General features: G+C 38.2%; 1 protein-coding gene across 1 annotated transcript in view; it reads left to right on the top strand.

The window, feature by feature from the left end:
* The window catches only part of LOC106531053 (otoferlin), a 41,119-nt gene that overhangs the window by 6,368 nt on the left and 21,028 nt on the right, over positions 1–13,723 (top strand). Inside the window, exons 10-31 of the mRNA XM_014026815.1 lie at positions 859–863; positions 956–1,142; positions 1,235–1,421; positions 1,538–1,761; positions 1,949–2,057; positions 2,143–2,320; positions 2,527–2,647; positions 4,960–5,060; positions 5,133–5,223; positions 5,304–5,420; positions 5,509–5,661; positions 5,751–5,940; positions 6,694–6,818; positions 6,887–7,021; positions 9,925–10,086; positions 10,166–10,285; positions 10,385–10,546; positions 11,161–11,323; positions 11,487–11,560; positions 12,103–12,129; positions 12,210–12,344; positions 13,328–13,400. Of these exons, the coding sequence (XP_013882269.1) occupies positions 859–863; positions 956–1,142; positions 1,235–1,421; positions 1,538–1,761; positions 1,949–2,057; positions 2,143–2,320; positions 2,527–2,647; positions 4,960–5,060; positions 5,133–5,223; positions 5,304–5,420; positions 5,509–5,661; positions 5,751–5,940; positions 6,694–6,818; positions 6,887–7,021; positions 9,925–10,086; positions 10,166–10,285; positions 10,385–10,546; positions 11,161–11,323; positions 11,487–11,560; positions 12,103–12,129; positions 12,210–12,344; positions 13,328–13,400 (2,839 nt within the window). The remainder of the gene's footprint in view (positions 1–858; positions 864–955; positions 1,143–1,234; positions 1,422–1,537; positions 1,762–1,948; positions 2,058–2,142; positions 2,321–2,526; positions 2,648–4,959; positions 5,061–5,132; positions 5,224–5,303; positions 5,421–5,508; positions 5,662–5,750; positions 5,941–6,693; positions 6,819–6,886; positions 7,022–9,924; positions 10,087–10,165; positions 10,286–10,384; positions 10,547–11,160; positions 11,324–11,486; positions 11,561–12,102; positions 12,130–12,209; positions 12,345–13,327; positions 13,401–13,723) is intronic.

Genomic DNA, 13,723 nt, shown 5'->3' on the forward strand with positions numbered 1-13,723 from the left:
CCGGCACACACCCCAGCGCCCAGCCCCAGACCCCGGGAACCCCCAGCATGCCGGCGGCCAGCCACACACCCCACCGGGGGGCCGAGTAGCAGCGGGCCAAACCAAACTTTTTAAATTATTCTTCAACTGCACAGGGAGGCCAGAACAGGCGTAATCTGAGCTTTTCTGTTGGTCTTAACAGCCTTGCTGCAGTGCTCTGCACAGACTGAAGGCGAGCCAGGAAGGATTTGTTGAGACATTATGTTGAGACATTAAGATTTTAGCTTAGAAATATATGATAAAAATGGTTATTAATTAACATTTTTCAATGACTGTCAAAAGACAAGAAGGGATGACACCCAGATTTCTGAGACATTTTTTCACAGAAGGAGTTAAAAAAGCAAGATGCCTAATTACAGGATTTTTTTTTTCATCAGGGGTGAAAATAAGAGTCTCAGTCTTGTTTGCATCGAACTGCAGATAGTTGTTCAGCCATAGTTTGATTTCTGACAGTTACAGAGTTTAGAAAGTTTGTACGGTAGATCTCTGAAGTTTGAAAGGAACAGCACAGGTGTATGTCATCAGCATACAGATGATATGACACTTTGCTATAATGTTTTAGTATGTTCCCTAAAGGATATAAATACAATAAAATAATAATAAAAAGAGGATTTGGCCCCATACTGAACCTTGTGGTACTCAACATCGGAATAAACCAGATTTGTAAAAACAGTAAAAGACCTTTCAGATAAATAAGAAGTGAACCAGTTTAACAAATACCAAATGAGTCTCTCAATCTTCCTGATAGCTAAAGACATATCTATTAAATAAACATTTTTATCAAAGATCCTTGAGAAGATTGTTCGTTGTGTTGTTTAGCAGTGGTCAAACAACAAACCCTGCAATGTTTGGAAAAATAAAATAAACTTAGGAAAATGGTGAATCTAGCTTTCACACAAACACTTTTCTGTGTCAGCAATTTGTTGCTACCAGAGGGGGTGCCTTCGGAGCGACAGTGGGCTCGTTATTACCTGAAGATCTACAGAGCAGAGGGTCTCCCTAGAATGAACACCAGCCTTATGGCCAACGTCAAAAAGGCTTTCATTGGAGAAAATAAGGACCTGGTTGATCCTTATGTCCTAGTACATTTTGCTGGACAGAAGGTGAGTGAAGAGATCAGATAAAAATTCTTGTACTCTCTTTATTTTTTTCAAGCCAGGATCAAAGTAATAAAGATGTTCATTTGTAATTTCAGGGGAAAACATCCGTTCAGAAGAGCTGCTATGAGCCTATCTGGAATGAGCAAATTGTTTTTACAGAGATGTTTCCACCACTGTGCAAACGCATGAAGATCCAGATCCGTGACTCGGATAAAGTGAATGACGTTGCCATAGGAACACACTTCTTAGATCTCAAGAAGATTTCCAATGATGGTGACAAAGGTGATTTATTAGTCATCCTACAAACATTGTGTGACTTACTGAACATCCCTAGTCTTATGGGAACATTCTGAATTCCAAAGTACCTCATGCACATCCTGACAATTTTTATTTCCAAGGCTTCCTTCCCACCCTGGGACCAGCCTGGGTCAACATGTATGGCTCCACTCGCACCTATACCTTGATGGATGAGTACCAGGAGTTAAACGAAGGGCTTGGTGAAGGCGTGTCTTTCAGGGCCCGTTTGCTCATTAGCCTGGGTGTAGAGATCCTGGATCCCTCCTCGCCTGAGGTTACCAGCTCCACAGAGGTGCAGGTGGAGGGAGTGCCCAACATCTCAGAGGTGGGTCCCTGCTGCATGGGCAGTCATGCAGAGGGAGTCACTGCTCCCACTGCTGACTGGTCATTGTGTTGTGATAAGAACATATTTAGCTCTGCTGAAGCATTACTGAATAGGTATTTACGCTTTCTACTTCATTGTGCCAGTCTGTCGGTGCTTTATGAAAACACTTTTCTATTATTTTCGACAGAGTGCTACAGGAAAGGTTGAGGAATTTTTCCTCTTCGCTTCTTTCCTGGAGGCCACAATGATCGACAGGAAAATTGGTGATAAGCCGATCAACTTTGAGGTCACCATAGGTATTTTATTATCAGTCTTAACAAAAAGTGATGAGAAGGTAAATAAAATTTCCAATATAATCATTTACCACATTGATGCTTTTAGGTTACTATGGAAATGAGAATGACGGAGTTATCCAACCAAAAACGAAGGGGAGGAAGGGCAACAGTGATGAGGAGGAAACTGAACTGATCCACAACTCCAGTGAGGAGGAGATGGACGATGATGGAGACCTGACATCAGTGTCAACATCTCCCCCCATGAAACCTGTCATCACAGATGGGTTAGAGCTATAAAAATGGCCACTAACCTAATGAAAAGCAGATAACATAAGATAAACAGATTTAGCTACTCTTTTAAGCATTCAGTTTGTACAAATTAGCTTGGGAGTAGTTGAAATGTGATAAAGATTATAATAAAATTGTACATACCACAATTTTAAGCCAACATTCCCATTAAAGATGGTAAAATTGTCATTTTTATTCATAGAAACTACTTTCATCTGCCTTACTTTGAGAGAAAGCCGTGCATTTACATCAAGAGTTGGTGGCAGGATCAGAGAAGAAGGCTCTACAATGCCAACAACATTGACAACATTGCTGACAAACTGGCAAGTCTTACTCTTTATGAACAAAGTGTATTTCATTTCGTACAGAAATACATGGTAAGCAGAGAAAGTGCATTGTCTGTGGATGAAGTGATTTTGTTTAAATCTGCTAAAACTGAGTTGGTAAAGCCAAAACAAGCACAACATTAAGTAAAAGCTAAAAATTTGGAAAAGACTACCTGAAATATGAAAAACCTTCAAAATTCAAAATTAACATAATGCAAGCTATGAACTAATTGTAACAAAATGGTAGACAGAAGCTAAAAGTAGCAAAAGGATAGCTAAAACTATTAATAGGCTGGATAGAGGCTAAAAGTCTCAAAAAGCTAGCTGAAAGCTAAGCAGATTGGTAGTTTAAAACTAAAAGGAGCTATAAACACTATCTAAATGTAGCAAAATTTAGGATATAGCAAACAAATAATAGGTAAAAGCAGCAAAAGGCTACAAAAATGCCAATAGCAGCAACATGTTAGCTAAAAGCTATTTTAGCAAAAGAGTTGCTACTAGTAGAAAGGAGTGTCCTGATGCATCTCAGTAATCCAAGTAAAAAATCAAAAGGAAAAAAATTGTATAGGTCTTCTGGGCGGGTTCTTCTTTAATGAAACGTTTCGTCTCTCCTCCAAGAGACTTCTTCAGTCTGAGAGTTTCAGGCAAAATTCAGGCTTTTAAGCCCTGCCTCCATGTGACTGATACTCACATCACATGGCTATCGTTCACACCTAATTAACACCTATTGTTAACAGGGGGTGGAGTGATACTGGCAATGGCAGCGCTGTAGGAGGGGGACAACTGAAAACGGAGGCCTCCACCTCTGTTTAATGATGGACGGTCTTTCTTCACAAAAATGGCTTCTTTTACTCCTCTCTCAAACCAACGTTCCTCTCTATCAAGAATGAGAACATCCTCATCTCTGAAAGAGTGACCGCTGGYCTGTAAATGAGTGAAAACTGCAGAGTTCCGGCCATTAGAATTAGCTCGTCTGTGTTGGGACATTCTTTTGAACAGTGGTTGCTTTGTTTCCCCGATGTATAACTGGTCGCAGTCCTCCTGGCACTTAACAGCATATACAACATTGCTCTGTTTGTGCCGGGGCACCGGATCTTTGGGGTGAACCAGCCTTTACCGTAATGTGTTTTGGGGTTTGAAAGCTACTGGGACATCATGTTTAGAAAATAAACGTCTCAGTTTCTCCGAAACACCCGCAACATACGGAATAACCACTGGTTTGGGTCTGGGTTTGGGGTCTTCATTTTCACCTGAAGGTTGCATGGAGTCCTGTCTGTGTTTCCTGTCTGCTTTCAGGAGACAGGTAGAAAGCGTAGTAGTAGAAGGTAGTAGAAAGGAGCTATATATAGGCTAAAACTAATAAAACTTATAAATTATCAAAATGTTTGCTAAACTAATAGAAACAAAAGGTTAATTAAAAATGAAAAGTTGCAAACTGTTTGCTAAAACTTTATAAAAGCTAACTGGAAGCTAAAAATAAAAAAGATAGTAAATGTTGAAATAATGGATAATTCATCCATTACCTTCTGCTTCATCAAAGTCGGGTCGTGGGGCAGCAGCTTGAGCAGGGAAGCCCAGACCTCTCTTTCCCCGGTCACATGTTCCAGCTCTTCTGGGAGGACTCCAATGCATTCCCAGGCCAGCCGAGAGACATAGTCTCTTCACCGTGTCCTGGGTCTTCCTCGGGGTCTCCTCCCAGTTGGACATGCTTGAAACACCTCCCCAGGGAGGCGTCCAGGAGGCATCCTTACTAGATGCCTGAACCACCTCAACTGGCTCCTCTTGTTGTGGAGGAGCAGCGGCTCTACTCTGAGTCACTCCTGGATGACTGAAATGGCATAAAAAATTGGATGTAAGTCTACATCTGAGTTGATAAAGCTAAATACTTAAAAGTAGCAAAACTGTATCTAGAATCTAAAAGTTACAAAGGGTTAGCTAAAAGTATTAGCTTAAAAGCACTAGTTAAAAACAGCAAAATGTAGGTTAAGGCTAAATGTATCAAAGTTCTAGCTAACAGCATCAACAGGCTGGTTGAAAGCTATGAGTTTCAGTCTAGTAGATAAAAATAAATAAAAAAGAACAGTAGCTAAAATAAACTTTCGACAAAAACAAATCAAGTAAGCTGAAGATTTCAAAGAGAACAATGTTGTGATGAAACTGAAGGAATCCTAATTTATTTCTATTGTAAAGATATTTTTTTACACAAAGACTGCAGGAAAATGTAAACATAGATAATAAAAAAATAACATGTGAGTGCTGAATCAGATTTGACACAATAATGAGTAAAGTTGAGCTGAACTGTTTTGTAGGAGGACGGACTGAACGACGTGCAGGAGATCATCAAAACAGAGAAGTCCTACCCTGAACGCAGACTGCGAGGAGTTCTTGAGGAGCTCAGCCATGGATGCAGGTACCTTACAAACCAAAAACAGGAAAGTTTGATTAAACCTTTCAAATTCTGAACAAGCTTCTATTCTTTCAGTCAGTTTATTTCATTAGCAAACAAAGACCAGAATCAGTCTGGCAGAACCAAACTTGACAAGGAGAGGCTAAAGCTGTGCCTGTCAGAAGTGGTAGGTTAGCTAAAGATAGTCAGTTCCTGCTATTTATGTTATTTCTGATTGACTAAAGGAGTAAGTTTCTCTTTTTGTAGGAGGCCATAGGTCAACAAGCTAAGGCCATGAGGTCGCAGGTGAAGAAAAGCACGGTGAGAGATAAACTCAAACTGGCTCAGAACTTTCTTTCAAAGCTGCGCTTCCTGGCTGATGAAGTAAGTCCTCCAGCTTATGGGCCAAATCCTAAAATATTTAAATTTTTGCAGTCGGCATGTTTGATAAATGGCTTGTTTTTCCTTGCAGCCTCAGCACAGCGTTCCTGATGTTTTCATATGGATGATCAGCAATGGGAAGCGCATTGCTTATGCACGTGTTCCTTCTAAAGACATCCTTTACTCCAGCATTGATGAGGAGAAAGGAAAAGACTGTGGCAAAGTCAAAACAATCTTCCTCAGGGTGAGTTTAAACTAAATGTGGGGGAAAGTTAACTGTAATACATTTTAAATATGTTGTTCTGACACTTTTTTTTCCTTGTCAAAAAAAAGATTCCTGGTAAAAAAGGTTTTGGACCTGCAGGATGGACTGTCCAGTCCAAAATAGAAATTTATCTGTGGCTGGGTCTGAATAGGCAGCGTAAAGATTACCTGAGTGGCCTGCCCAATGGATTTGAAGAAAATAAGTTGTCCAAAGGACCTGGTCTGCCGTCTTCACCTCCCATCAGCCTCACCTACATGAGTACAAATATTTACTGGTTCAGTGGTTTTTGCACATTTCCTGTCTTTTTGGTGGTGGGCACAGTTCTGCTAATCTGCTAATAGAACTAGCTTTTAATTTAGCGGATTAGCTTTTTTTGCTAACTTTAAAAACCATTAGCAGACTGATCAACTTCCTCTAAATTAGGCTAAGTCCACTAAAATAATTCACAACTATAAAATTTATGCCTAATCAGATAAAAAACAAACTCTTCTTACAAACAGTGCTGGATYTTTCAGACATCTTCTGTGTAGCATGTAGCTTCTTTAGCAGCTAAACTTCAAACTAAGAGCCTCAAAAAGAAATTAAATAACATGTAACGATATTTAAATAACAAATGCAAAAATTGACTACATATAAAATATGGTAGAGAGAGCTTGTAATTTGACTAACTCCAAGTGGTATTCATAAAAGTACAAACTCAAACACAAAATGCTTTTATTCAGAAAGGGTAAACTAAGGTATAACAAAGTTTAATTAATTCATTAGTTTGTTTATTTATTTATATTTTACATAGCTATAACTCTGGTTTGGATGAGCCGCAGATGAAAAATTAAACACACAGAAAAGAACACCACTGTGAAACACACAGGAAGATACAGCAAAACAAACACACACAGAGACCCAGGTTTACATATGTGCCTTTCATGTCAGTGGGGTCCAATAAGCAAAGCACATTCTGAAACACTTATCTTGTACGCCACATATTTCATGTGTGTTAATGTTTGTGTTCAGTGAAACAGATCTTTCAGTTGAGGGTTCACATGTACCAGGCTCGCAGCCTGTTCGCCGCAGACAGTACAGGTCTGTCTGATCCTTTTGCGAGAGTTTTCTTCTCAACTCAAAGCCAAGTCACTGAGGTAAGTTTGCCTTTCATAAAAAACATCTTTCATGGCATTCTGGGTCTTAAATTTAACTTTTTTAACAGGTGCTGTCTGAGACTCTGTGCCCCACGTGGGACCAGCTGCTGGTGTTTGAGAATGTGGAGCTGTTTGGAGAGGCCAGCGAGCTGAGAGACGATCCACCGATTATTGTCATTGAATTATATGATCAGGACACAGTGGTGAGGAATACTTTCAAACAGAAACAGCTTCATGTTTCTGTTTCACTGGAGTAAGACCTTTGAACAGTTCAATTGTCTAAATATTGATATGTTGCTTCATCTTTTAACTTGTAAAAGTAATGATTTGTCTGTGTCTGTATAAACTTGATTTCTATTTGAAAGAATGTGTTTGCTGACTGACAATTTTATATTTGCTCCTATCAAAAACACCATTGTTTTGGATGACCTTTTGTGGATAAGTAGAGTGTGGATTGCCTTGATGTACGGTAGCAGAACTGTAATGTGTGCAGAGCAGATTGTATGGAAAGGCATGCAAGAGAAATAAGTAATGTTCAGGGACAAACAAAAAAACTTCATGAAAATCTTATTCCTGTTGCATTCCTTTAACACTGAATGTGTTTATGTGACCAGCAGTAAACAAACTCTTTATAACCACTAACTGCAAGAAAGATTTAGTTGCATTGTTTTCTGAGGGACATCTCTGGATATGTATCTATTTTGCAGTTCACTGGTTATTTTAGGTAATCTGGATTTATTTGCTTTGCTTTGAGTTCTAGTCTGTATGGAAACATGTGCATATCAGGCCATGTTTCCTGTTGTTAGTCCATTTTTTAACTACATTCACCTTTCTTTATTACAGTGCCTTGCAATAGCTTTTAACCCTCTTGATAATTGTTACATTTTGTTGCTTTAGAATGTAGAATATGTATATAAAACCAAAAAAAGTTGAATGCCAAATTGCATCATCCGTCACATTTTGAGCCAAAGTGAACTAAATAAAAGATAACCGAGGAGGACAGAGCTGTTTGGTAACAAGTCACATCAGCTCTATGTTCACAGACCCAAAACTGAAACATTGTAAAGGAACACTGTACCTCAGGTGAAACATGGAGGAGGATTGGTTACGTTCTGGGGCTACTTTGCTGCATTTGGCACAGAGCGACTTGAGTCTGTGCAGGGTACGATGAAATCTTAAGACTATAAAGGTATTCTGAGCATCCTTGATCCAAATCATATTGATCATTTGTGGAAAGAGTTAAAGATTTCAGTGTGGCGAAGGAACTAGGGGTGTAAGAAAATATCGATACACTGAAATATCGCGATATTTCATTTCCCGATACTGTATTGATATTCTAAAGCCCTGTATCRATTTTAATTAAGGTTTAAAATGTCAACCTTCTTGCCAACCGTTCATTTTTATGTTGTAGTTCAGCCTCTGACCACTAGTTGGCAGCAGTGAGCCAGACATTTGGCTCCTCTGCCTCTTGAGTGCCAGAGAGTAAGGGTAGCATTAGCATTGTAAGTAAACATTAGCTTTTCTTTTYTTTTTTTTCCAGTATGAGGTTTTTATTTAATAGGATTTTTGGAAAAAAAATCGCAATATATTGCCTTGCTTACAGTATCGCAATATATCGGGATATATCGAATCGTGACCCCTCTGTTACGATATGTATCGTATCGCCAAATTCTTGCCAATACACAGCCCTAGAAGGAACCCTTGACAGCTGGAGAAGTTTGTTCATGTGGAGTGGTCCAAAATACCTGSTGACAGGTGCAAAGTTTTGAAGAGTGTTACAGACGTTGCTTGATTGCAGTGATTGCATCAAAAAGTTACGCAACAAAACATTATTTAAAACTGATCCATTTTGTCAAGGCCCACATAGTTAGTTTGATTTTTACAATGATTCTTTTGAACCATAGTTTCAGAAGCAGTGAATTATTAGTTGCTATTTTTGTTCTTTCTTTAGTCCATTTCTTTTACTTTTTATAGTCATCTTTAATTTTTAGTCACACATTCGCCTAAATGTCTCTTCTTTGTATGAACACAAATAAAGAAAAACAGAAAGAACTTCAACTCACACAGGTTATCACACAGGGGTTCATCATGTAGAGGTGGTGAAGTTTATAGGCTTTAGGCAGTCCATTATTTTCAGTATGATGTAAACATGTCCTTATTATTTACTTCTGAAATTATTCTCTCCATAGTATATATGTTCTTTGTGGTGTCCATTATCATATGGTCAATGATGGCCTCTCCAGGCCTCTCCTGCATTGCATCATGTATAGTCTTGATTACCCTACAATCCCAAAAACTTTTTGGTGGGGTTCAATAAAATACAGTATATAGGCATATGTTACAGCTCTATTAAATGTTGGAAGCATCAATGGTTTTAAATTTTCTTTTAGGTCTTTAGACCATTCTGCTACATAGCCATATAGTTGTATAGCAGCAGCATGATGATGATTTTTTTTACTACTGACAGGAGACCCTTTTCACAATGTTCATAGGCTGAGCATCACAAAACCTGTCACATTTTTAGAATTAGTGTAAATACAGGGAATCCAGATGTGGGCATGGCAAATTGGCTTGCTAGAGCCAAATTTGGAACATGGGTGCATCAGTCCAGGACCTACATAAAGGTCTCCATGGCAACATGATGTAAAATTTACAGGAARTCAGCCATTGCATCCATCTAACCTGGACCCAGGTCATGGAGACAGATCATGATCATGAAGACAGACTTAACTAAGACTAGAACCGATGCAAATGGTGGTGACATAAAATTCTGAGTCTTGGAAGCTGAATATCTATGCACACACCATTTTTAAGTTTTATATTTTTTAGAATTTAAACAAGTTAGTACCCGATTTCACTTTATAATCTAGAGTAATTTTTGTGGAATTATTACTAATAAGCAAATTGAAACTCAGTATAAATTCTAGGTTTTAGGGCAACAAATCAGAAAGAGTACCAAGAGGGATAAATATTTTGCAACATACTGTACTTTTTAAAAAAAAAGTTATACAGTGATACACTGAAGTACTACATTTGGTAGCTAAACAGTTTCTCTTAAACTATTCAGTCCAGATATTGTGTTTACTTGTGTGTGTTTTGCTCCCAGGGGAAAGCTGATTTCATGGGGAGAACCTTTGCTAAGCCTGTGGTAAAGATGGCCGACGAGCACTACGGGCCCCCACGCTTCCCTCCCCAGCTGGAGTACTATCAGATCTACCGTGGGAACGGTGCCGCTGGAGAAATGCTGGCAGCCTTTGAGCTGCTTCAGGTGAGGTCCTCATAGCATCATCATCATGCTGTTTAAAGTTTACGCTTTCTGTGGTTTTATGTTGTGTCTTGTCTTTAAGATTGGACCCAACGGAAAAGCAGACCTCCCCCCCATAGATGGTCCCACAGACATGGACCGTGGCCCAATCATGCCCGTACCACTGGGGATCAGACCAGTGCTCAGCAAGTACAGGATTGAGGTGAAGATGTTGCAATGACTCACATAATCTCAACAACTCTTTCAAATGTGATTGAGAAAGCATTAACACGAGTAAAACCAAGTCTAATGCACTGTTTAGGTTTTGTTCTGGGGCCTGAGGGACTTGAAGAGAGTCAACCTTGCTCAGGTGGATAGACCACGTGTGGACATTGAATGTGCAGGCAAAGGAGTGCAGTCTGCCCTCATTCAAAACTACAAGAAGAACCCCAACTTCAGCACTCTAGTGAAGTGGTTTGAAGTGGTACGATGTTAACCCCTTTTATCTTCAGCTAAGGCAGGATTCAAACATTTGTGTTTGAAATCATAAATAATTAAAAGCCAATCATTCTTTAAAGAGTGGATATCGCTTCCGCTTTATGTTGAGAAACGAAGGAGTTGTAGCCATCAGAACTTGAAAAATACCATTAATACTATTGGAATGTATTCATTCAACTTGAATACATTTTTAAAAACGTTTTTTAAACTGATAAACGTTTCACTTGAAATATAAATCGATATTGGTGCAGGTATCGAGGCATTTTAAACAARTACTTTATATTTATATACTGATATTTTTGGCACCACTTGTTCCAACCATCTCAAATTAGGTTGACCCCAAAAGTTCATCTAAAACTAATGAATATTTCCTAAAATCCATCCAAAGTTGAATAAAATATTTTTCTAACAGAGTTAACTGCAATATTTTCTGAGTTGTTAGTCATTTTGTTAAGACACTTGAGCACAGACCAGCTAAATAAAAAGGTCTGCCTTTGCATTTTAGTGACAAAACTTTTTTTGTATTTAAAACTAATAATATAATAATAAATTATATGAATATTTTATAAATCTGGAATTGAATCTAATTTTCTGTGTCAGGATTTGCCAGAAAATGAGCTGCTTCACCCACCACTGAACATTCGAGTGGTGGACTGTAGAGCTTTTGGCCGCTACACTTTGGTTGGCAACAATGCTGTGACCACCCTGCGGAAGTTCATCTACAGGGGGGCCGACAAGCAGGCCAACAACTGGTCCACCACAGGTAAAAGCTAAAATCCAGGGCCACATTATGGTCAGGGTTTAAAAGAAAAACTTTTTACACTGTATTATACTAATGGAAACATTATACGAGTTGCAGTGATGTGGTTCCTGTATGGATTCCTATAATCAAGTTTGGACATTTGCATCATCTGTGTATCTTTCAGAGGAAATTATTGTTGTCAGCATGGAACCTGAACCTGCCTTTAAGAAAATGGAAACTGTGGTCAAACTAGACTCTGTAGGTTTCACTTTTTGAATTTTTGCAACTTTTACTCAAATACATACAGTAGAACAGTTGGATATAAATCCGGAAACTGCATCTCCACATTAAAAAAACTAAAATTAAATTATGTTTTCTAATTAGAGGGCTCGTATTATTTGAAGTATTGCAAATTTCCTGCCACTTTTTATGTCAGAGAATGATTTCACATGATGACTTAATATGTGGTGCGAATGACTCAGTAAACACCACACCCAGCGTAAAATTCATTGAGATGCAGATATGTTTTATTCTAACATCATTAAATTGTGGCAGCCATATTGAATTGGATTAAACATGTTTGACTTCATCAGATGTAGATGTCAATCAATTTATTACTTTCTGAAAGCTTAAATAACATTTGAATGGTGATTCTCTAAAAAGGTGGTTAATGAGGCAGAACACAGAAAAAAATTACTTTAATGCCTTATAAAATTGCAATATTGCCTTTTTCACTTTTATTCTTTCAGTAAATTAGTGTCCTGTGATTTTACATTCTTTAATCTTTTGTTCTTCCTCAGTGCTCTGAAGCTGTGGTCAAAGTTGAGGTACGTTTTTTGATTTCATGCTCAGATGATTTCTTTCAAAGCCATAACGACAAAATGTGATTAATTCGTTGGATAAACAGGATGATGATAAGGATGAAAAGGGTAAAAAGAAGAAGAGGAAGAAGGGTGGTGATGAACCTGAAGAGGAGGAACTTGATGAGAGCATGTTGGACTGGTGGTCCAAATATTTTGCATCGATTGAAACTTTGACTGAAGTAAGCAACACATATATGTTTTGTGTAAAGTACCACAGATGATTTTTTAGTTTATATAGTCACCTTTATTTAACCAGACAAATCCCACTGAGATCACAGATTTGCAAGGGAGACCTGAGCCTGAAGGCAACCAAGAACAGGGCTGTTCAACTCAAAAAAGTAAAGTAGGCGTATTTGTTGACTTACTGGGTGTCCAGGAGTTAAAGTTTTCTGCAAAAATTTCCTAATTTACTAAGTTGATAAAGTCAAAACAAGAAAAAGAAAAAAGGCTGAAAGGAACAGAGCAGAAGCTAAAAGCTAAAATGAGCAAAACAAATGCTAAATCTTACATTTTGATACTTAAACCTTAAAACAGCTTTAAAATGTAGAACTTTGATCAAACATAACATAAGAAGAGATCAATATAAAAATGTGAAAGCAACACTATTTTTGAAGGAACAACATACTTCTGTGAGAAATGTTTAATTTAGCCTAGTTTATTGAAGCCTACATGGCTTGACGTGACCTGACGTGACCTGACCTGACCTGACGTGACCTGACGTGACCTGACCTGACCTGACCTGGCATGGTATGGCTTGCTATGGCTTGTTATGCTATGCTATGGTTTGATATGAAATGATATATGGCTTGGTATGGCACGGTATAACAGCAAATGAAAAAGAATATGAATTCAATAACAAAACTAAATCAGTGACGATGCAGAAAAAAAGGAAAACAAAGCAACTAGGGCCATAAATGAGGAGTGGCTGAGGACTGGGAGTTTAAAAAGACTTGAGACTAATTATTTGGACTAATGAATATGTGGGGCAGGTGTGAAGAACTGACAAGACAGACTTAGGAAATGCAGTTTGAAGGAACAAGGGAAGTTCGCAAAAACTTGTTTGATAAGAAAACATAACACATTTTTTAAAATGCTATAAACAGGAAAGCAATAGTGTGAATGCTGTGCCAACATTGACAGAAACACAACTCTACTCTTTCAGACTCTCAAGGCTCAAGAAGCAGCTCTCTCAGACACGGAGGAAAAAGACGATATGGACATTGCAGATCGAGGAGGTACGGTCAAATTAGATGTTCATTTAAAAGCCTAGAATTCCTTAAAGAAATACCTTGGAGTTTCCTTTTACAYCACTTTTAGACCACGTCTGGAAATGTTAGTGTTTTTTTCTATGTTTATTGGAATGAATAAACAAATAAAATGAATAAACAAAAACAACACACATTGGTCCGCTGTAGTAGCGTGCTTGAGGTTGCCAGATAAGAAAAAATAAATTGTACTAAAGCGATCCCCGATTAGTTGTAACATTAGACTTTATTTAATAAACGTATATTTTAACTGTGAAATAAAGACTGGTATAATACTGCAGGCTGTTTAGTTT

This window comes from Austrofundulus limnaeus, unplaced genomic scaffold (assembly GCF_001266775.1).
Source record: "Austrofundulus limnaeus strain Quisiro unplaced genomic scaffold, Austrofundulus_limnaeus-1.0 Scaffold592, whole genome shotgun sequence".
In the NCBI taxonomy this organism is placed as follows: domain Eukaryota; kingdom Metazoa; phylum Chordata; class Actinopteri; order Cyprinodontiformes; family Rivulidae; genus Austrofundulus; species Austrofundulus limnaeus.